This window comes from Cnephaeus nilssonii (assembly GCF_951640355.1).
Source record: "Cnephaeus nilssonii genome assembly, chromosome: X".
NCBI lineage: Eukaryota > Metazoa > Chordata > Mammalia > Chiroptera > Vespertilionidae > Cnephaeus > Cnephaeus nilssonii.
Genome location: NC_137071.1, coordinates 80812268 through 80837526, shown reverse-complemented (window position 1 = coordinate 80837526; position 25259 = coordinate 80812268). Strand labels below are relative to the sequence as shown.

The 25259-nt window shown below is 41.3% G+C and overlaps 2 protein-coding genes across 2 annotated transcripts in view; both read left to right on the top strand.

The window, feature by feature from the left end:
• Positions 1–25259, top strand: part of LHFPL1 (LHFPL tetraspan subfamily member 1) — a gene marked incomplete at its 3' end in the record, with an annotated part of 84258 nt that overhangs the window by 26151 nt on the left and 32848 nt on the right. The gene's annotated exons all lie outside the window — the stretch shown is intronic.
• On the top strand, positions 9799–10995 carry LOC307095501 (procathepsin L-like). Its single transcript, XM_079764731.1, has one exon. The coding sequence runs from the start codon at positions 9864–9866 to the stop codon at positions 10701–10703; it is 840 nt and encodes a 279-aa protein (XP_079620857.1). The 5' UTR covers positions 9799–9863; the 3' UTR covers positions 10704–10995.

Below are 25259 nucleotides of genomic sequence, written 5' to 3'. Positions count from 1 at the left end.
ACTGGGCAAGATGGGGCCAGACATGCTCTGGAGCCCTCCCTCGGTTCCTCCTGTGGACCCTCCCCATGACCGGCCCCGATCAGCCCCAATTGGGACTTGGCTCGAGATGGCCATGATTGGCCCTGATCGCTGGCCAGGCAGAGGGACCCCACCCATGCATAATTTTCATGCACTGGGCCTCTAGTTAATATATAATTCACATACCATAAAATTTTTCCTTTTAGAATGTATAATTAATGATATTCAGTATGTTCACAAGGTTGTGCAATCATCACCACTATTCAATTTCAGAATATTTTCATGATCCCAAAAGAAATCCCTTACCCATTAGCAGTCACTCTCAATTTCCCCCTGTGCCTAACCCCCAGCAACCACTGTCTATATAGATTTGCTTATTCTGGACATTTCATATAAATGGAATCATATACTATGTGGCTTTTTGTGTTTGGCTTCTTTTATTTAGCATAATGTTTTCAAAGTTCATCCACATTGTAGCATGTATCAGTACTTTTGCTTTTCATGGCTGACTAATATTTCACTGTATGGCTATAACACATTTTATTTGTCTCCTCATCAGTAGATAGATGGGGTTTTCCACATGTACACTATCTATACTAATAAAAGTAATATGCTAATTAGACTGAGCGACCTTATAGACGACCTTCCGGACAAAGCTGTGGCTAGGAAGGCCGAGCCAGGCCGCCAAGGCTAGGAGAGCCCATTGCAGAGCCCCAGTCGGGTGGGCAGGGCCTCCCTCTGTGCAGCATTGATCACAGAGCCCTGGCAGGGTGGGCAGGGCAGGTAGGGCCTCCCTGTGGGCAGCGATTGATCGCAGGGTGGGCAGGGCCTCTGTGTGGGTGGGGAATAATGGCAGAGCCCAGGCCAGGTGGGAAACGCCTGCCTCTGCTCTGCCATTAATCGCAGAGCCCAGGCCTGGTGGGCAGGGCCTCCCTGTGGGTGGGGATTAATGGTGGAGCCCAGGCCGAGTGGGAAACACCTGCCTCTGCTCTGCCATTGATCCCACAGCCCCAGCAGGGTGGGTAGGGCCTCCCTCTGTGCAGCATTGATCACAGAGCCCTGTTTGGGTGGGCAGGGCAGGGAGGGCCTCCCTGTTGGCAGTGATTGATCACAGAGCACAGGCCTGGTGGAAAGGGCCTCCCTGTGGGCAGGGATTAATGGCAGAACCCAGGCCAGGTGGGAAATGCCTGCCTCTGCTCTGCCATTGATCCCAGAGACCCAGCAGGGTGGGCAGGGCCTCCCTCTGCACAGCATTGATCACAGAGCCCTGGCAGGGTGTGCAGGCAGGCAGGGGGGGTCAGTTGGGGTGAGCAGGCCAGCAAGGGGGGAAGATGGGGGCAAGAAGTCCGGTGGGGGGTCATTTGGGGGCAAGCAGGCTGGCAGGCAGATGAGCGGTTAAGAGCCAGCGGTCCTGGATTGCAAGAGGGATGTCTGACACAGGGATATGGCCTAAACTGGCAGTCAGACATCCCCCTAGGGGTCCAAGATTGGAGAGGGTGCAGGCCGGGCTGAGGGACACACCCCCCATGTACAAATTTTGTGTACCGGGCCACTAGTTATTAATAATACTGCTATGAATATTTGTGTACACGTTTTTATATGCATATATAGTTTGAAAAGTTGATTTGAGAGAGAGAGGGAAGGAGAGAGACAGACATCAATTTGTTGTTCCACTTGTTTATGCATTCATTGGTTGATTCTTGTATGTGTTCTGACCAGGGATCAAACCAGCAAACGTGGTGTATCAGGATGATGCACTAACCAACCGAGCTACACGGCCAGGGGCATAAATACTTTCAATGCTTTTGAGTTTGTATCTAGGTGCAGAATTGCTGGTTCTAATGGTAGCTTTATGTTTAAAACTTTGAGGAACTGCTAGGTTATTTTCCACAGTGACTGCATCATTTTACATACCCAACAACAATGTACCAGTGTTCCAATTTCTCCAAATCTTCACCAATACTCATTTTCCATTTTTTTAAATTATATCTATCCTAATGAGTGTGAAGTAGTAGCTCATTGTGACTTTAATTTGCATTTTCCTTATTATGGATGATGTTGAACATCTTTGTATTTACTTATTGGCCATTTCCTTACTTTAGAGAAATGTCTATTCAAATTATTTGGCTATTTTTAATGGGATATTTGCTTTGTTTTGTTGAGTTGTAAGAGTTCTTTATGTATTCTGGATACTAGACCCTTTTCAGATATATAATATGCAAGTATTTTTCCCCCATTCTGTGGTTTGCATTTTCACTTCTTTGATGATATCCTTTGAAGTACAAAATTATTTAATTTTGACAAAATTTAATTTCATTTTTTTCTTTTGTTGCTTGTGCTTTTGGTATCATACCTCTGCATATATTGCCAAATCCAAGGTCATGAGGACTGTTTTGACTAATATTGCATTTTCATGTGAATTTGAGGTTCAGCTTGTCAATTTCTGCACAAAAGCCAGTTGGGATTTTGATAGAGTTTGTGTTGAACCAATGATTAGTTTGGAGAGTATTGCTACTTTAGCATATTAAGTTTTCCAGTTCATGAACATGAGATAATGTTCCATCAAGTTAGGTCATCTTTAATTTATTTTGATGATATTTTATAGTTATCAGTATACAAGTCTTAGTGGCTTTGTAAAATATATTCCTAATTATTTTTATTGTTTTTTATAATATTATAAATGGAATTGTTTTCATAATTTTATTTTTGGATACCATTGTCAATGTATTGACCTTGTATCTTGCAACCTAGCTGAACTCATTTATTAATTTTAATGATTTTTAGTGGATGACTTAGGATTTTCTATATACAAGATCATGTCATCTGAGAATAGATATAGTTTTACCTTTTCCTTTCCAATTTTTGTTTCTTTTGTTTCTTTTCCTTGTCTAATTACCCTGGCTAGAACCTCCAGGACAATATTGAATATAACTGTGAGAGCACACATTCTTGTCTTATCCCTGATCTTAGCGGGGTAAAGCCCCCAGTTTTTCACCATCTTTGTTTTTTACATAGATGGTTTTCATTACATTGAGAATGTTCCCTTCTATCCATTCATAATGAAAGTGTCTGGCCTGCATGACTCAGTGGATTGAGCATTGTCCCATGCACCAAGAGGTTGCTGGTTCTATTCCCAGTCAAGGCATATACCCGGGTTGCAGGCTTGATCCCCAGTAGGGGGCATGCAGGAGGCAGCCAATTGATGTTTCTCTATCATCAATGTTTCTATCTGCCCTAGCTGGTTTGGCTCAGTGAATAGATTCTTGGCCCGCAGACTGAAGAGTCCCAGGTTCAATTCCAGTCAAAGGCACATACTTCGATTGCAGGTTCAGTCCCCAGCCCTGATCCCCAGCCCAGGTCAGGACTCCTGAGTTAGGCAACCAATTGATGTGTCTCTCTCACATTGATGTTTCTCTCTCTCTTCTCTCCCACTCCCTTCCACTCTCTTTAAAAATCAATGGAAAAATATCTTCAGGTGAGGATTTTTTAAAAAAAAAAAGTGTACTGGATTTTGTCAGATGCTTTTTCTTCGCTTACTGAGATAATCATATGAATTTTATTGATTGATTTTCATATGTTAAATCAACCTTGCATTTCTGGGATAAATTACTGTTGGTCATACTGTATAATCCATTTCATACTTTTCTGGATATTGTTTGCTAGTATTTTTTTATTTCTTTATTGATTAAGGTATTATATGTGTCCTTATTCCCCCATTACCCCCCCACCTCCCATTCATGCCCCATTTTGAGTTGAGGATTTTTGCATCAATACTCATTAGAAATATTGATCTGTATATTTATTTTCCTATGATGTATTTTTTGGACTTTAGAATGAGGGTAATATTGACCTCATAGAATGAGTTGTTCTGATTCTACTTTGATTAATGTAAAATGCCAAAAGTTAAAAATTAGATACATGATTTGCATGTAGTCATTTGGCAGTTTTCTGCACTAATCAGCATCCCCAGAAACCTAGTTTACAAACAGGAAATTTTGTATGTGGCTGTCTCTGCCCCAAGTTGATGGCCTTCAATTGTGTTTATCACAGGATCATTAATTTTCTCTTTCTTCTTTTACTACATTTTCTGTTATTGCTTCTCTCTCCATTGCATTCTCCTCCTTTACTTACCTTTCTCTTTTGTACCATGTGTCTGCCCAAGGGCGCTAACTCCCCTCTCCTCAGTGCACTGGACAGTGTTATTCTATGAATCCTTATGGATAAAGGTATTGCTGAATCCTGCTTGTCAAGCCTCCTAGTTCCTCTTTTGAAACACCTTTGCATTCTTTCAACTGCCTAAGTGTCTCTCATCCCTCTTAGACTCACATTTCATGCTGCCCATATTCTCCAATTACATGTCCCCACATTTATACCTTAATGGTTAATGTTGAAAAGAAGAAACAACCTGTGCCATCCTGGGCCCCTTTCTGGTCAGCTGTCCAAACATACACGACAGTGTCAGCTGTATTAATTGTTACCTTAAAAAATAGAGGCAATCCAGGCACAGCAGAAAAACATAGAGTAGAATTAAAATTTTTTATGATGTGCTGGGAATGCCAAGCTTGTAAATATCAAGGTTTGGGAATGCCATGCTAGAAGTACATCCTTTCTCCTTAAAGCTTTCTTTAATACTCTAGAGATTCTGGCAGTGTGGAAGCATCCTCAACACACCTTAGATATTTTCTGGATGGATGAACAAAATAAAAAGAACATACATGAAATGTCCATTTTACAGTCTTTTGTTTCTTTTTCATTGAGAGGCAGCATGATATACTAAAAGAGCATAGGCTTTGGAGTCAAAGATCTCAGTTGGCATCCAGTCTCTTTCATCTATGTAATACATGGGGATAAAGTTGCTTGATGTTTCTGTCTCAATTTCCTTATCTGTAAATGGGGGATAATAACTGTACCAGTGTTTTTATAATGAAAAGAAAAGTTATATTAAAGTACCAATCATAGTGTTTGACTTAAAGTATATGTAGCCTTCTTTAAAAGATAGAGTAGAATGTGCTGGGGGTGGGGTGGGGTAGACTGTCATTTGATAGCATTTACTTTAATCCTGCTGTAGGCTCTACACTCTACTATGCATTCTTTATTTTGTGAAGGGAGATTCATAGAATCAAGAAAGACATGGACCTTATTTAAGGAACAAAGCTTCTTACCCTGACTTCCTTGAGAGAGATAAAGGGGGTAAGAAGGACAATAGAAGTGGGCATTGTCAGTCTACCAAAATGGTTTTGAGAGTGAGTTAAAGAGATTTCTCACTCTGAAACTATGAATGGCCTCCTACAGCCTCTGGTATAAAGGGGTCACACCCTTGTCTTCAATTCCTCTTTTCCTAGGTCTCCATTCAAGTCATCCTAAACCATCAACAATTATGATTTTTAGTCTTAATCTGAATTACCAAAGATATAACTTGCATTAAGGCAGCAGTCTTGATGTCTGCATTGGATTAAAGATAGCAACTGATTCTTTGATAGTCTTCCCATAGTGAGGCTGGGTCCATCTCTAACCCCTTTCTCCCAAATCTGGACTGGCGCCTATAACTGCTTTAATCAATAGAGTATGGCAGAAGTGACATCAAGCTTGTTCTAAGCCTAATCTCCACAGAACATGTAGTTTCCATGTGATTTTCTTGAAAATCTGAGCCATCATATAATAAAATCTGACTGTTCTGCAGGAGAGATATGGAAAATTTCAGAGATAGATTTAGAGACAGAAAGAGCTGAGGTAAAACTTTCAACCATTTCTACCAAGGCACCAGATATGTGATTGGAACAGTCTTGGAACCTCCATAGTAGCCATCTGAATGCCACTGAATGACCCTAGTTAGTGCCAATTGCAGTAGAAGTATTCCTTTCTGAGCCCTGACAAAATTGTGACCTAAAGATTCATGAAATATAATAAAATGGTTGTTGTTTTAAGTTACTATGTTCTGGGGGTAGTTTATTATACAACAACTAGAAGCCCGCTGCACGAAATTCATGCACTTGGGGGTGGGATTCAGCCCAGCCTGCACCCTCTTGCAGTTGGGTAGCCTTCAGGGGATGTCTGACTGATGGCTTAAGCCCACTCCCCACTTACTAATATCTCTTGGAGAGTTATTAATGTTTATAGATCTCACCCCACAGTTGGACATCCTTAGTGCTGCTGCGGAGGCGGGAGAGGCTCCCGCCACTGCTGCTGTGTTTGCCAGCTGTGAGCCCAGCTCAGGGCTTCTGGCTGAGCAGCGCTTTCCCTGTGGGAGCACACTAACCACCAGGGGGCAGCTCCTGCATTGAGCGTCTGCCCCCTGGTGGTCAGTGCATGTCATAGCAACCAGTCATTCTGCAGTTCAGTTGATTTGCATATTAGCCTTTTATTATATAGGATGGATAACCAGAAAATGCAAAATCATACACATATAAACTTAAAATTATTTATAATAAAACATAATATATGTAACAAAACAGTACATAAAGGTTTAAAATGCAAAGTTAGTCTTTTTACCGACCTCAATCCCATTCCTCAAAGGGACCATTAAATTCCTTTTTATCTCTCCAGAGTTGTTAATAAATATAAATATATGTGTTTCTATGCATATCTTCATATTTAAGCAAGATCATATTATGTATCTATCTAGCCATCTAGCTAGCTATACCATTCTGCACCTTGCATTTTTCACTTACTAATATCTCTTAGAGAGTTATTAATGTTTATAGATCTCTTTCCAAAGTTTAGGTGTGTCATATTTTTCCATTGTAGGGATAGCATAAAGTCTATGAGGGCAGAAATTTTTGTCTATAAGATTGAATAACTCAGCTGGTAGAGTGGCAGAGATGGGATTCAAATTCTAGAAGTATGGTCTAGATAGGATCATCCAATAGAAGTGTCTGCAATGATGGAAATGTTCTATGTCTTACTGTTCAATATGTTAGCCACTAGCCACGTGTTGTTGTTGAAAAATTGAAATGTGTAGGTTAGTGAGTCTGAATTCATAATTTATTATTATTAATTTAAAATTTATTTAATAAATAAATAATTAATTAATTACTTTTATTTTATTAATTTAAATGTAATAGCCACAAAGTGACTAGTGACTACCATATTGGGCAGCAGGGATTGACAGTCTTTGCTCTTAGTTTCTATGCTCCTCTGTAGAGAAGAAACAGCCTCTTAAAGAGACTCAGAAGGAGTAGCCAGAGAACCAAGTAAAGAAAATCAAGAATGTGAGGTCACAAAGCCAAGAGGAGGAGAGTATGTCAAGGAAGAGGGCATAGTCAATTGTGTTTAATGCTTTTGCAGGTTGCCATATGAGAATAGAGAAGTGACCATTGGAGTCAGCCAGACAAAGGTTACCTAGAGGAGCACTTTTGCAATTATAGATATTGGAGGTATTGTGAGATACAGAAAATGAAAGCAGCATATGGAGACAATTCTTTCAAAAAGTTTTGTTATGAAGAAGAGCTGAAAAATCGAGCAATAGCTGGAGGAGAACGTGGGAAGAAGAGAGGCTTTTTCTAAGATAGCCAAAAACTTGAATGATGATGGTAATGATTCTACATTGGAGAGAGATTGATGCAGAAAAACAAGGTACTTGAGAAAGTGAAGGTTCAATGAGGATCCTTGAACTGAGATTTCAAATGTTCTAAACTGATTTCCTAATAAACATATTTCAGCTTTGCTGTGATTTTCAAAATCCTCTTAGAGCCACAAAAACTGCTAGAAAATTCCGTCATATCCTATGTCCTATAGACAATGGACACACAGATTAGGCTCATTGAGAATTTAGTAAAACTAAATACTTCCAATGGAACATAGCTCTTTTCAAACAAGCTTATAAAACCACTAGAGGCCCGGTGCATGAAAATTCATGCACTGGAGGGGGTGGTCCTTCAGTCCAGCCTGCTGCCTCTCACAGTCCGGGAGCCCTCAGGGGTGGGAGGCAACCTGGCGATCAGGGGAAGGCAACGCCCCCATCACACCTCTCCTGCTGCCACTGCCAGCAGCGCAAGCCTCGGCCAGCCCTGGTTACCTGCGCGTCCAGCCGGCCCTGGGCGGCTGGGGGACTGCGGGGACTGGGGGACTCTGACAGGGCTGAGGGGACTGGGCACCACCATCTTGTGGCTGTGGGCACCGTCATCTTGTGGCTGTGGGCACCACCATCTTTGAGAACGTGGCAGTCAATTAGCATATCCCCTCCTTATTGGCTGTGGGCGCCGCCATCTTTGAGGGTGCGGCAGTCAATTAGAATATTCCCTCCTTATTGGCTGTGGATGCCACTATCTTTGAGGGCTGGGCAGTCAATTAGCATATTCCCTCTTTATTAGATAGGATTGTGTTATCATTAGCACTTAATTCTAAAGTAAGGACTGTATCATCTATCAATAGATTACATTTGCAACATGTTAATCCGAATATAATCTAATCTGATCCTTAAAAGTGCACGCATAGCAGATTGTAATATGCCCATTTTATAATGAGGAAACCATGAGATATGGAAAGGCAAAGTGATTTGTGTAAGGTCACACAACAAGTTAAAGGTAGAACTCTGAATGGAGCCTATCTCCTAATTCATTGTCCTGTGTGTGCTACAATGACATTTTCCCTTTCTCTCTTTTAATATTATTATATTTTTAATTTATTGATTAAGGTATTACATATGTGTCCTTATCACCCCATTACCCCCCAACCCACCCCACCCCACCCCACCCCCACTCATGCCCTCACCCCCTGTTGTCTGTGTCCATTGGTTAGGCTTATGTGCATGCATACAAGTCCTTTGCTTGATCTCTCCCCCTTACCCCCACCCTCCTTACCTTCCCTCTGAGGTTTGACGTTCTGATAGATGTTTCTCTGTCTCTGGATGGAACTGGAGAGCATTATGCTAAGTGAAATAAGCCCATCAGAGAAAGATAAATATCACGTGATCTCACTCATTTATGAAATATAATGAACAACATAAACTGATAAACAAAAACAGATCCCTTTCTCTTGGTGAGGGTATGTCTTGAGTCATTTGAGAATTCTTTTCCTTAGGACATACTTTAGCTCTATTGTTTTCAAAAACAAATGTCTGGCACATTATGGAAAGTACCCAGTATTTTTTTTGTAGGGAGTTCTTTTTTCTACCCATGAGTCCAACATCCAAGTTTAAACTACTGTTCTTCATCAACAGAAGATTTCTCACAATTAGCTATATGACAAAATTTATCTTGAATTAATGATAACACATATCCTGGATTTTCAAGTGTTAATTCCCTAATTAATGTTGGGCTCTTTTATTTACACATTTGGAGGTTTTGAGATGAATATGACTACATTAAGTAAAAACATTTTTTAATACCCTAGCCTGTTTGGCTTGGTGGATAGAGCATTGGCCTGCAGACTGATGGGTCCCAGGTTCGATTCTGGTCAAGGGCACATGCCCGGGTTGCAGGCTCGATCCCCAGTGTGGGGCGTGCAGGAGGCAGCCAATCAATGATTCTCTCTCATCGTTGATATTTCTGTCTCTCTCTCCCTCTTCCTTCCTCTCTGAAATAAATAAAAAAAATATATGAAAAAAGCATTTTTTCACAATGGGGATATTTATTTTAACAATAAAACAATTAAAAATGGTCAACTGACCTAAATAGACACCAAAAAGGACATACAGATGGCCAAGAGACATATGAAAAAATGCTCAATGTCACTAATCATCAGAGAAATACAAATTAAAACTACAATGAGGTATCATCTCTCACCTGCCAGAATGGCTACCATCAATAAATAACAGACGGGCCCGTCGACCTTAGAGGAGTGCGGCCTCCCATCTGTGGCCGCCGCAGAATGAAGAAGGATGGAGGAGAGCCGTGGGGTAGAAGAATATGAAAATGATCGAACTGCACAATTGGGAATACAGCCTAAGGAAACATGGCTTCACCATGTCAATGAATGCCTTTGGCGACATGACCAATGAAGAATTCAGGCAGGTGATGAATGGCTTTCAAAACCAGAAGCAATGGAATGGGAAGGTATTCCGAGAATCTCTCTTTGCTCAGATCCCCTCATCTGTGGATTGGAGAGAGAAAGGCTATGTAACTCCTGTGAAGAACCAGGGTCAGTGTGGTTCTTGTTGGGCTTTTAGTGCAACTGGTTCCCTTGAAGGACAGATGTTCTGGAAAACTGGCAAACTTGTCTCGCCGAGTGAGCAGAACCTGGTGGACTGCTCTCACGCTCAGGGCAATGAGGGCTGCAATGTTGGCTTAATGGATAATGCCTTCCAGTATGTCAAGGACAACAAAGGCCTGGACACAGAGGAATCCTATCCATATATCGCAAGGGAATCAAATACCTGCAACTGTAAACCTGAGTATTCTGCTGCCAACGACACTGGCTTTGTGGATATCCCTCAGCGTGAGAAGGCCCTTCTGAAGGCAGTGGCAACTGTGGGGCCCATCTCTGTTGCTATAGATGCAGGCCATTCATCGTTCCAGTTCTATAATGAAGGCATCTATTATGAACCAAACTGCAGCAGCAAAGACCTGGATCACGGTGTTCTGGTGGTTAGCTATGGATCTGAAGGAGGAGAATCAAAGAACAATAAATTTTGGATTGTCAAGAACAGCTGGGGTTCAGGATGGGGCATGAATGGCTACGTAAAAATGGTCAGAGACCAGAGCAACCACTGTGGAATCGCCACAGCAGCCAGCTATCCTACTGTGTGAGCTAATGGATAGTGATACTAGAAGCCTTGAGGACGGCACATCCAGAGGAATTTTATCTTTAAACTGATCAGACCTTTATTTTGTAAGATAGGAAACTTGAATCATTAAGGATCCAAGTTGTGATGTGAATTCTGTGACATTTTTATAAGGGTAAAATGTTACCAGTACTTTAATTACTGTTATAAATAGCTTTATAATATTGAAGACTCATTGCTTAATTCTAAGACTTTTGAATTTTCATTTTTTAAAAGGATATGTAAAACTTTACCTTTTAAAATAAATTTTAATCGAATAAAAATAAATAAATAAATAAATAAATAAATAAATAAATAAATAAATAACAAATGACAAGTGCTGGAGAGGATGTGGAGAAAAGGGAACCTTAGTACACTACTGGTTGGAATGCAGACTGGTGCAACCACAATAGAAAACAGTATGGATTTTCCTCAAAAAATTAAAAATAGAACTGCTGTTTGACTCAGGGATTCCACTTCTAGGAATATATCCTAAGAATCCCAAAATACCATTCAGAAAGAATATATGCACCCTTATGTTCATAACATCGTTATCCACAATATCTAAGATCTGAAAACAATGCAAGTGCTCATCAGTATATGAGTGAATAAAAAGCTGTGCTACATTTACACAATGGAATACTCTGCAGCATAAAGAAAAAGAAAGGTATCTTCCCCTTTGAGACAGCATGGAGAGACCTAGAGATTATTATGCTAAGCAAAATAAGCTAGTCAGAGAAAGACAAACATCACATGTTCTCACTTATATGTGAAATCTAATGAACAAAATAAACTGATGAACAAAATAGATCCAGAGACATAGAAGCATGAAACAGATTAACAAATCTCAGAGGAAAGGGGCTAGGATGGGAAGAGATTAATCAAATAAGTTATATGCACATATGCATTGCCAATGGTCACAGACAATAGTGCAGTGAAGGCCTGGAGTAGGACGTGAACTGGGTAGAGGGGGACAATGGGGGGAAAAAAAGAGAGGACATCTGTAATAATCTTAATAATAAAGATAAAAAACCAACAACATATACTCCAGTGAGGATTAAAAAGAAAATGTTAAAAAGTAATAAATACTCAAAATTCATTGTAACTATAAAAAAACAGCATCTTTCATATTATTCCCTCTTGGAGTATTTGAGAATTAAATTTTATAATTTTTATTGAAGAGCAGCTTAAACATTTTGTTTATAGGAGAGAGAGAGAGAGATGTGGGGTGTGGGTGAGTGTAAACTCTGTGAGGTGGCTATTTTTATCCTTATTTAACTGATAAAGAAATTGAGACTCAGAGAGAATTCATATGTAATATGCATATGTGTGTGTGGGTATGTTTATGTAAATACATATGTATGTGTGTTTGTATTTATGTATATGTATGTAATTTAAATTAAGAAAAGTAGTGATTATAGAGGGTGGGACAAAAGTAGGTTTATAGTTGTTTGCATGGAAAATAATACATAATAATCCTCTCTAATAAAATGGTAATATGCAAATTAACCATCACTCTGCTACATAAGCCACGCCACCAGCCAAGCCACGCCCACCAGCCAATCAGGGCGAGTATGCAAATTAACCCCAATCCAAGATGGCTACAGCCACAGAGAGCAAGGTTTCCCAGGTAACAGAGTAAGCCAAGCTTTCCATAGCCGTTGCAGGCCTAAGCCTCCACTCAAGCTACAAAGTTTCAATTATAGAAGGTAAACAAATTCAAACAAATGGCAGCAGAATGGAGCTTGAGAGAGCAGGCCAGGGTTGCCAGCGGCAACAGGGGAAGCAAAGCTTTCCGCCCACCCTGGCCGGGCTCACCCGCTTAAGGCTACAAAGTTTCAATTGTAGAAGGTGAATTAACTGCCACAGAAATGGCTGCCGGAGCCCCAGGCTTGGCTCTGCTCCAGGCTACAAAGTTTCAATTGTAGAAGGAAAATAAATTCCAGATACCAGGGCCTCCCCTTGGGTTGCCAGGGGGCGTGGCCGACTTGCAAACCACCACAGGCCCCTCGCTCAGGCCGCCCTACACCCCAAGGGAACCCCCACCCTTATCTGTGACACCCTTCAGGGCAAACCAGCTGGCCCCCACCCGTGCACCAGGCCTCTTTCCTATCTAATAAAAGACTAATATACAGATTGATCATCACTGCAACACACAATATAGCTGCCCCCATGTGGTCAAAGATCCTGCCCCCATGTGGACACAAGATGGCCACCACAAGATGGCCAGCAGGAGAGGGCAGTTGGGAGGCACCCGGCCTGCAAGGGAGGGCAGTTGTGAGGGACAGGCCTGCAAGGGAGGGCAGTTGAGAGGGACCAGGCTTGCAAGGGAGGGCAGTTGGAGGTAATCAACCCTGCAGGAGAGGGCAGTTAGGGGTGACCAGGCTGGCAGAGGAGGGAAGTTGGGGGCAAACAGGCTGGCAGGGGAGCAGTTAAGGATCAACCAGGCTAGCAGCAGAGTGGTTAGGGGGTGATCAGGCTGGCAGGCAGAAGCGGTTAGAGGCAATCAGGAAGGCAGGCAGGCAAGCAGTTGGGAGCCAGCAGTCCTGGATTGTGAGAGGGATGTCCGACTGCCCGTTTAGGAGTCCCAGATTGGAGAGGGTATAGGCTGGGCTGAGGGACAACCCCCCGCCGTGCATGAATTTCGTGCACCGGGCTTCTAGTATAAGAATAAAATGTGTTTTACATACTCATACCTGTAAACCTACTTTTGCCCAACACTGTATTTACATTATAATGTTAAAACTTGTCTCCTCTGTATGGTTGATATTTCAAGAGGTATATTCATATGTATTTTTATTTTATTTTTAAATTTTTCAATTACAGTTGACATCAATATTATTTTATATTAGTTTCAGGTGTACATCATAGTGCTTAGACAAACATATAATTTATAAAGTGTTCCACCTGATATTTCCAGTACCCATCTGACACCATACATAGTTATTACAATATTATTATCTACATTCCGTATGCTATACTTTACATCCCCATGACTATTTTGCAACTACCAATTTGTAGTTCTCAATCATTTCACCTCAAACCCCTTCCTCTCTGGCAATCATCAGCCTGTTTCTGTATCTATGAGTCACTTTCAATTTTGTTTCTTCATTTATTTTCTTCTTTAGGTTCCACAAATAAGTGAAATCATATGGTATTTTTCTTTCTCTGAATGACTTATTTCACTTAGCATAATGCCATCAATGTCCATCCATGTTGTCACACATGGTAACATTTCATTCCTTTAAGGATGAGTAATATTCCATTGTATATATGGGAAAGTACTGGTATTGCATCCTGTCTCCCCCACCCCCATCCTCAGCCTGAGTCCCTTGTCAATCTTTCAGTATAATCAGAGTATAGATAAATAAGGCAGTGGCTGGACCTGATGGGATTCTCAAAGAGATCCTCAGTGGACTAGACAAGTGTGGGAAATTTTAAAGTGCCTCTAGATTTGACTTGCACTAATAAAAGCACCTAAATTATCTTGCTAACCTTGATTACAAATGAAATATATATAAAAGTTTTTGTGTTCCACATGTCCTAAAATTAAAAACAGTCTACTTAAGGCCTCTCTCTGGTCTTTTAAGATATCTACTCCTCTCTCTTCTTGAGAGAAAGAGATGTGTTTATATGTATGTGGTGGTAGAGTGGGATAAAAGATTGGAAGGGAGTTATAATAGACACAGGTCTCAAGATAAAACTTACAGTTGAAAATGAATCCCAAACCCCTTGTCCACTAAACACTTGACCTTCTTCCTTTCACCACCTCTCCGGTTTCTAGGATCTCTTCTCATGTCTCCCAGTCCATCTTCCAGGTCACTGCTATCCCAGTCCCCTTCTCTACTCCCCTGCTGGAATATCACTTACTTGGTTCTCACACACCAGAGTTATCAGTTCAGCAGTGTAGAGAATGGATTCTCTTTCTTCTTTTATTCATTTGAAGAAGAATTTGACTTGTATGAAACCCCAAAGGATGTAAAGTAGCCAGAACAATCTGAGAAAAAACAAAATTGAAGACATCACACTCCCTAATTTAAACTATTACAAAGGTATACTAGTCAAAACAACGTGGTATTTGTATAATGACAGATGTGTAAATCAATGGAACAGAATAGAGTTCAGAAATAAACCCATCCAGATATGGCCAATTAAATTATGACCAGAAACCAAGAATATACAATGAAGAAAGGAGAGTCTCTTCAATAAATGGTGTTGGGAAAACAACAGTCACATGCAAAAAAAGAAGAAAAAGAAAGAAAGAAAGAAAGAAAGAAAGAAAGAAAGAAAGAAAGAAAGAAAGAAAGAAAAAAAAAGAAAGAGAAAGAAAGAAAGAAAGAAAGAAAGAAAGAAAGAAAGGCACTGACCACTCTCTTACACCATACACAAAAAGTAACAAAATGGATTAAGAACTTGAACATAGGACCTGAAACCAAAAAACCCTTAGAAGAAAACATTAATGGTAGGCTTCCAGATATTGATCTTGGCAATGATTTTTTTTTGGATTTGAAACCAAAGAAAAAGGCAACAAAAGAAACAAATGGGACTACATCAAACTAGAGTTTTCTACACAGCAAAAGAAACCATCAACAAAATGAAAAGGTAACCCACAGAATGGGAGAAACTATATGCAAATCATATATATGATAAAGGGTTAATATCCAAAATATATAAGAACTTATACAACTCAATAGCAAAAAGTTGATGAAAAATGGACAGAGATCTGAATAAACATTTTTTAAAAGCATATGGTGCATGAAAAGGGAATCAGCATCACCAATAATCAGGAAAATGCAAGTAAAAATCACAATGAGCTATCACCTCACACTTGTTAGAATGGCCATTATAAAAAACAACAACAACAAAAAAAACAAACTAGAGGCCCGGTGCATGAATTCTTGAACAGGTGGGGTCCCTTGGCCTGGCCAGCAATTGGGACCAATTGGGGCCGGTCGCGGGGGAGGGACCACGGGAGGTTGGCCGGCCATAGGAGGTTGGCTTTGGGAGTGCACTGACCACCAGGGGTCAGATCCTGCATTGAGCATCTTCCCCCTGGTGGTCAGTGCATGTCATAGCTACTGGCTGGTCATCCGGTCATAACAGTCACTTAGGCTTTTATATATATATAGACTAGTGGCCTGGTGCATGAAATTCGTACATATTAAAAGGGAATTAAATAGAGGAAATATTTTATTTTATTGTTTTAAGTATTATAAATAGTAGTACATATGTATCCTTTTTCCCCCAGCCTCCCCTACTCCCCAGCATAAGACTTCACCTGCACCCCTCCCAGTGTCTTGTATCCATTGGTTATGTTTATATGCATGCATATAAGTCCTTTGGTTGATCTCTTACAGCCCCCCCCCCACCAACCTCCCCTGCCTTCTTGCTGTAGTTTGACAGTCTGTTCAATGCTTCTTTGTCTCTGTATCTATTTTTCCCCATTTCTTTTCTTTAAAAAATCTTGCAACTGCAGACTAGAAATAAACATATAATAACAAAAAATGTTTGAGTCCCAATTTCAATGTCCAACAGTTCTGAGACCCAGTTTCAATGTCAAATAGTTCCTTATGTGTACATGTCAGCAATGATATCTGGATGATGGACAGATGGTGGCAATGCAGGTCCGACCCTCTCTGGTTTGGTCCTGGGCAACCTGCATTGACGCACAGCTGCTGACTGCTAGCATGGCAAGGCGTCGTCAGCGTCTTCCATCTCTGGACTGTTTCTCCTCTAGTCCTCGTGGTTGGAACAGACCTGAAATCTCCTCTCTGTTGCAGGAATCCCCATGGTCTTGGAGTAGTTTTCTGAAAATATACAAACATATTCTAGACCAAAAGTTAATAAAGGAATATTTTCTATAAAATTGACTTGGGATCCTTTTTATTTCTGCCCAAACGATTTTCCTTTGGCTTATTTTGACACCATGTGTGATTTTCATGGGTGTCTTGCTGTTAGCATTAGAAATGAAAATTAATTTTGTAAAGTAAAAATTTTCTAGAGGTAATTTACTTACAGGTTATTTTTCCTTACATGATATTACCCTACTATCCCTCCTTTTTTAAAAAATTAATGGATTCTTTTGTAAATTTTGTAATGCCGTCTTGATAACTTTAAATTTAATTTTTTGCACAAAAATAAGACTGCTTTAGGTTCATTTCATGTTAAGCAATTTGACCGTGAGATGCACTACCAATAGAAATTTTAGTTAACCTTTTGCACTCGGATGTCGAGTGTGACTCGACATGGTTAGCATCAGTAGCAGCTCTTTTTATACTCTTTGAATGTATCAATAATTTGAAATATAAAAAAATCCAAATAAATAAGTTTGTATGAAAAGAAACTCCAGTTTTTTTATTCTACTGCCACGCTTTGTAAAATCTAGGGTATTTAAAAAATTAAATCCCAAGTAGAATAAAGGAGTCGAGAAAAAAGCAAGCGAGTGCAAAGGGTTAATACTTTAGGAACAGCTTTTTATCCAGTACACTTAAATTTTCTTGGATGTTCACTTATTTCTATTAGCCAATATAAATTAACCTGAAAACTTGATTACTATTTTACTGTCAAATTTAATACTCTAACAACAATCTTAGTTTACCCTGTAAATATTAGTGGAAAGGATTATTTGCATTCTTGAGTAGGCCCTGAGCATTCCCGGTGCTAGGCTGGATATAGATATAGGGCAGCTGCTGTCGGCCAAGTCTCTGTCTGTTACCTGGGTACCGATCTGAGCTGAGCGTGGGAAGCGAAGCAGCCATGGGGGCAGGAGACCTCCCTCAGAAGTGGTGAGGGTTCATGTCCCTTCAAGGTTGAGGGGGTGAGGGTCTGTGCCCCACCCCTGTTGATCTCCACGTTTTCTCCTGATGGCCCCTCTGCGACTGTGCCTGTCTTAGGTTGTTTCTTCCCTGAGGAATCTTACCCGTCTCTGGCTAACCAGCCATCCTCTGGGGCCAAGCAGGGTGATTTGGGGTTCAGTTCTGTCTCCTTGGTAGCCTATGCCCCCCCCCCTCCTCGCCCAGTTCCTGTCTTGGGATCCCCTCACCTGCTGGCGGGCCCCAACACTGATCACATATCTCAGAGGACTCAGGTTTCTTCTCCAGGGAGGGCCCAGCTCACACCATTGGGCGAGAGACAGATCCATGATACCAGCCACCATGAAGTTTCAACCTCAGCATGAACAGAAAGCTCAGGCAACAGCTGAGGGCAATTGGATTGTAAAAGGAGGGTCCTTCTTGGCCAAAAGGTCAAGATAGGCCAATATAGAATGCTCAAGTGCCTTCCCAGTGCCTTAATTCCTTCTGAAAGGGATTAAATCCTTTCACGTCCTTTTTTACATTGCTGCCAAACATTCAGAGAATTAGTTTGTAAGTTTTTTAGGGGATAATAATATGCTGTTGTAAAATATCAAAAATTATAATGACATTGTAGGATAATATCATGTAAGGATATTCTTTGCTCTAGGCCCTGGCAATTTAATTTCAAACTGGCTGTCAATTTCTTTTTGTAACTTTATATAAACTTTGTTAGGGAGGCAAACACACAAATTGTTTACTTTAGTTCAAGAGGCCAAATATATTGACTTTCAATTACAATCTTTACGACTTTTGAAGGAAACCTCTCTGTTTCCTACCATGATAATTTTCAGGCTACAGTTAGTTTCATTTAAAAATCTTTGTCAGATTAAACAATTACTCTTAAGGTTATGGTGACCACTTGTATAGATTAGATTTAATATATTTTTTTCTTATAATTTTTTATTTATTAATTTTTTAATTTTTACATATGTGTCCCTATTCCCCCATTACGCCCCACCCCCCACTCATGCCCCCCCCCCCCGTTGTCTGTGTCCATTGATTAGGCTCATATGCATGCACACAGTCCCTCTGTTGGTCTCTCCCCCTTACTCCCACAACCCCCACCTTCCCTGAGGTTTGACGTTCTGATTGGTGTTTCTCTATCTCTAGATCTATTTTTGTTCATCAGTTTATATTGTTCATTATATTCCACAAATGAGTGAGATCATGTGATATTTATCTTTCTCTGACTGGCAAATTTCACTTATCATAATGCTCTCCAATCCCATCCATGTTGTTGCAAATGGTAAGAACTCTTTCTTCTTCTTTTTTTTTTTTTTTTTGGTATAGCAAAGGTGGAGATTTATTGAAGAACAAGTACAGACTCCCACATGGGGAAGGGGGAAAAAAATCTCACAGCACAGACTCCCCAGTGGGGAGGGGGAAAGAGTCCCCAGAACTCTTTCTTCTTTACCGCAGCGTAGTATTTCATTGTGTACATGTACCACAGTTTTTTAATCCACTCATCTGCTGATGGGAAGTTAGGCTGTTTCCAGATCTTAGCTATGGTGAATTGTGCTGCTATGAACATAGGGGTGCATATATCCTTTCTGATTCGTGTTTCCAGTTTCTTGGGATATATTCTAGAAGTGGGATCACTGGGTCAAATGGGAGTTCCATTTTTAGTTTTTTGAGGAAACTCCATACTGTTCTCCACAGTGGCTGCACCAGTCTGCATTCCCACCAGCAGTGCACGAGGGTTCTTTTTTCTCCGCATCCTTGCCAGCACTTGTCATTTGTTGATTTGTTGATGATAGCCATTATGACAGGTGTGAGATGATACTGTATTGTTGTTTTAATTTGCATCTCTCTGATGATTAGTGACTGAGCAGGTTTTCATATGTCTCTTGGCCTTCCTTCGGTCTTCTTTCAAAAAGTGTCTATTTAGATCAGTTGCCCATTTTTTGATTGGGTTGTTTATGTTCTTTTTGTTAAGCTGCATGAGTTCCCTGTAAATGTTGGAGATTAAACCCTTATCATTGATATCATTGGAGAATATGTTCTCACATGCAGTGGGCTTTCTTGTAGTTTTATTGATGGTGTCCTTTGCTGTGCAAAAGCTTTTTATTTTGATATAGTCCCATTTGTTTATTTTCTCTTTAGCTTCCTTTGCCCTAGGAGTAGTATCAGTACATAAGTTCTTTCGGCATACCTCTGACATTTTGCTGCCTGTGGATTCCTCTAATATTTTCATGGTTTCCCAGCTTATATTTAAATCCTTTATCCATTTTGAGTTTATTTTTGTGTATGGTGTAAGTTGGTTATCTAGCTTCATTTTTTTTGCATGTATCTGTCAGGTTTTCCCAACACCATTTGTTGAAGAGACTGTCTTGACTCCATTGTATGTTTATGCCTCCCTTGTCCAATATTAATTGAGCATAGTGATTTGGGTCAATTTCTGATTTCTCTATTCTATTCCATTGATCTATATGTCTGTTCTTCTGCCAGTACCAGGCTGTTTTAAGAACAGTGGCTTTGTAATACAGCTTGATATCTGGTATTGAGATCCCTCCTACTTTGTTCTTCTTTCTCAGGATTGCTGCAGCTATTCGGGGTCTTTTTTTATTCCAGATAAATTTTTAGAAAGTTTATTCTAGGTCTGTGAAATATGTCATTGGTATTTTAATGGGAAGTGAATTGAATTTATATATTGCTTTGGGTAGTATGGACATTTTGATGATGTTGATTATACCAATCCATGAACATGGTATGTTCTTCCAACTGTTTATGTCTTCCTCAATCTCTTTTTTCAGTGTCGTGTAGTTTTCTGTGTATAGGTCTTTTACCTCCTTAGTTAAGTTTATTCCTAGGTATCGTAATTTTTTTGGTGCGATGGTAAATGGGATTGCTTTTTTTTTTTAGTCTCTCTTTCTATAAGTTCATTATTCATGTATAGAAATGCCACAGATTTCTTGGCATTAATTTTTTATCCTTCTACATTGCCAAATTCATTTATTGTCTAACTAGAGGCCCGGTGTACGAAATTCATGCACGGAGGGGGGTTGTCCCTCAGCCCAGCCTGTACTCTCTCCAATATGGGACCCCTCAAGGGATGTCCGACTGCCCGTTTCGGACCGATCCTGGTGGGATCGGGCCTAAACGGGCAGTGGGACATCCCTCTCACAATCTAGAACTACTGGCTCCCAACTGCTTGCCTGCCTGCCTTCCTGATTGCCCCTAACTGCTTCTGCCTGCCAGCCTGATCACCCCCTAACCACTCTGCTGCCAGCCTGTTTGCCCCCAACTTCCCTCCTCTGCCGGCCTGGTCACCCCTAACTTCCCTCTCCTGCAGGGTTGATCACCTCCAACTGCCCGCCTTTGCAGGCATGGTCCTTCTCAACTGCCCTCCCTTGCAGGCTGGATGCCTCCCAACTGCCCTCTCCTGCTGGCCATCTTGTGGTGACCATCTTGTGTCCACATGGGGCAGGATCTTTGACTACATGGGGGTAGCTATATTGTGTGTTGCAGTGATGATCAATCTGTATATTACTCTTTTATTAGATAGGATAGAGGCCTGGTACAGGGGTGGGGGCCAGCTGGTTTTCCCTGAAGGGTGTCCCAGATCAGGTGGGGGTTCCCTTGAGGCATGGGGTGGCCTGAGCGAGGGGCCTGTGGTGGTTTGCAGGCCTGCCACACCCCCTGGCAACCCAAGCGGAGGTCCTGGAATCTGGAATTTATTTTCCTTCTACAATTGAAACTTTGTAGCCTGGAGCAGAGCCAAGCCTGGGGCTCCCTCAGAAGGCCGGCAGCCATTTCTGTTGGGGTTATAATTGAAACTTTGTTGCCTTAAGTGGGTGGGACCAGCCAGGTTGTGCGGAAAGCTTTGCTTTCCCTGTTGCCGGCGGCAATCCTGGCCTGCTCTCTCAAGCTCCATTCTGCCGCCATTTGTTTGAATTTGTTTACCTTCTATAATTGAAACTTTGTAGCTTGAGTGGAGGCTTAGGCCTGGCAAGGGCAGGTGGAAAGCTTGGCTTCCTCTGTTACCTAGGAAACCTTGCTCTCTGTGGCTGTAGCCATCTTGGTTTGGGTTAATTTGCATACTCGCTCTGATTGGACAGTGGGTGTGGCTTGTGGGTGTGTCAGAGGTATGGTCAATTTGCATATTTGTCTATTATTAGGTAGGATAATTTTTGATGGAGTCTTTAGGGTTTTCTATGTACAGTATCATCCTTTCTGTGAATAAGGAAAGTTTTACTACTTCTTTTACAATTTGGATGCCTTTTATTTCTTCTTCTTCTCTGATCGCAATGGCTAGTACTTCCAGCACTATATTGAACAGGAGTGGCGAGAGTGAGCATCTCTGTCTTGTTCCTGTTTTTAGGGGAAATGGTTTTAGTTTTTGCCTATTGAGTATGATGTTGGCTGTGGGTTTGTCATATATGGCTTTTATTATGTTGAAGTATGATCCTTCTTTTCCTACCTTGGTGAGAGTTTTTATCAAGAAAGGGTGTTGGATTTTTTCAAATGGTTTTTCTGCATCGATTGATATGACTGTGGTTTTTATCCCTCAATTTGTTTATGTGTTGTATCACATTTATTGACTTGCGAGTATTGTACCAACCTTGCATCCCTGGGATAAATCCTACTTGGTCATGGTGTATGATCTTTCTGATGTACTGCTGGATTTGATTTGCTAGAATTCTGTTGAGGATTTTGGCATCTATATTCATAAGGGATATTGGCCTGTAATTCTCTTTCATTGTGTTATCTTTATCTGGTTTTGGTATTAGGGTGATACTGGCTTCATAGAAGGAGCTTGGAAGTGTTCCTTCCTCTTGAATTTCCTGGAATAGTCTGGGGAGGATAGGTTTTAGTTCTTCCTGGAATGTTTGGTAAAACTCCCCTGTGAAGCTGTCTGGCCCTGGGCTTTTGTTTGCTGGAAGCTTTTTGATGTCTGCTTCAATTTCTTCCATAGTTATCTGCCTATTGAGATTTTTAGAATCTTCCTGAGTGAGTTTTGGAAGGTTGTATTTTTCTAGGAATGTGTCCATTTCCTCCAGGTTGTGTAGTTTGTTAGAATAGAGCTGTTCATACTATTTTTTAAACAATCCTTTTTATTTCTGTGGGGTATGTTGTTATTTCACCTCTTTCATTTCTGATTTTGTTTATTTTGGTCCTCTCTCTTTGCTTCTTGGTGAGCCTGGCTAGAGGTTCATCAATCTTGTTTATCCTTTTTGAAGAACCAGCTCTTGGTTTTGTTGATCTTTTGTATTGTTTTTTTTGTTGTTGTTGTTGTTTTTTTTTTTTTTTTTTTTGGTCTCTATATCATTCATTTCTGCTCTGATCTTTATTATGTCCTTCTTTCTGCTCACTGTGGGCTTTTCTTGTTGCTCACTTTATAATTCTTTGAGTTGTTGAGTGTGATGATTTATTACCATTTTTTCTTGTTTTTTGAGGTAGGCCTGTAGAGCTATAAACTTCCCTCTCAGTACTGCTTTCATTGTGTCCCATAGCATTTACATTGTTGTGTTATTATTGTCATTAGTCTCCAGGATGTTTTTAATTTCTTCTTTGATATCGTTGATCACCCAATCATTGTTTAATAGCATGCTATTCAGCTTCCAATTGTTTGAGGTTTTTGGAATGTTTTTATTATAGTTTATTTCTAATATGTCGTTGTGGTCTGAGAAAATGATTGATATGATTTCAATCTTTTTGAATTTGGGGAGACTTTGCTTGTGACCCAATATGTGATCTATTTTTGAAAATGTCCCATGTGCACTTGAGAAGAATGTATATTCCGTGGCTTGGGGTGAAATGCTCTGAAGATGTCAATTAGGTCCATTTGATCTAGTGTGTTATTTAGAATTGCTGTTTCTTTGCTGATTTTTTTGTCCAGTGGATTTATCCAGTGATATCAATGGTGTATTAAAGTCTCCTATTATGATTGTATTGTTGTCAATCTCTCCCTTGATATCTTCCAGGAGTTTTTTTTATGTATTTGGGTGCTCCTGCATTGTGTGCATATATGTTTACCAGAGTTATGTCTTCTTGTTGAATTGCTCCCTTTAGTATTATGTAGTGGCCTTCCTTATCTCTTGCTATGGCCTTTACTGTGAGGTCTATTTTATCTGATATAAGCATCGCAACCCCAGCTTTTTTCTCATTTCCATTTGCCTGAAAATTGTTTTTCCATCCCTTCACTCTCAGTCTGTGTGAATCCTTTACTCTGAGGTGAGTCTCTTGTAGACAGCAAATCTATGTTCAGTGGAGGAAGATGCAGGCCCCAGTGTGAGGAGGGTCCACGTCTTTACAAGCTCCTCTCTTGCTGGCACTGCGAGGTCAGGCAGCTAGCTCTTCAGGGCTGCCTTTGCGCTCAAATCCCTAATCCAGACTCCAAGGTCTAAAATCCACTACCTCCCGCAGTCTCGTGGACCCTTTTTCTCACAGTCAGATGCTTTGCCTATTGTCAGGGACACAGCTTAGCGCCATGTAGTTTTTCCCTGACCTTCTGGGCATAGAGGTCCGGCAGATTCTATTGCCCTGATCCTTGATTTTACCTTTTTCCAAAAGATCTATGCCCTTCCCGGCTGCAGTCTGCCTCATCAGCTGCATCTCCTTCGCCAATTCGGGCTGTATTTGAGGAAATATTTTAATATTGCTATTTGCCCTTTCTCTATAATAGTGTCAGAGATGAAAGAAAATTAGTAAAATGTATATGAAAATCTCCCTCCTTTCAGAGTCTGAAACATGCCGCGGGACTGAGAGTCAAGTCCCCATCCACCCACTTGTGCCTCGAAATTGCGCTGAGATCCAGACCGGGCTGACCCCACCCCCATCAAGCCCTGCCGAGTGGGAGGCATGGCCTCAGGTCCTCCATCAAGCCCCACCAGGTGGCGGGGCATGGCCTCAGATCCCCTGGCCCAGCTTAAGGTCCCCCATCAACTCCTGCTGGGCAAGGGGGCACCGCCTCAGGTCCCCTGGCCCAGGCATGAGGGCATTATGGTGTGATGACCATTTGCATATTAGCTCTTTATTATCCTCTCTAATAAAAGGGTAATATGCAAATTAACCACCACTCCACTACACAAGCCACGCCCACCAACCAAGCCACACCCACCATCCAATCATGGCGAGTATGCAAATTAACCCCAGCCAAGATGGCTACCATTGGGTTTCCCCGGCAACAGAAGAAGCCAAGCTTTCCACACACTCTGGCGGGCCCAGGCCTCCACTCAAGGATACAAAGTTTCAATTATAGAAGGTAAACAAATCCAAGTGGCAGCCACAGATCCAGCAGGCTTGGCTCCGCTCCAGGCTACAAAGTTTCAATTGTAGAAGGTAAATAAATTCCAGATACCAGGGCCTCTGCTTGGGTCGCCAGGGGCGTGGCTGGCCTGCAAACCACCACAGGCCCCTCGCTCAGGCTGACACCCCAAGGGAACCCCACCCTGATCCAAGACACCCTTCAGGGCAAGCCAGCAGACCCCACCTGTGCACCAGGCCTCTATCCTCCTATCTAATAAAAGAGTAATATGCAGATTGACCATCAATCCAACACACAATATGGCTGCCCCCATGTGGTCAAAGATCCTGCCCCCAAATGGACACAAGATGGCCACCACAAGATGGCCAGCAGGGGGTGCAGTTGGGAGGCACCAGGCCTGTAAGAGAGGGCAGTTGGAGGCAATCAACCCTGTAGGGGATGGCAGTTAGGGGTGAACAGGCTAGCAGAAGAGGGAAGTTGG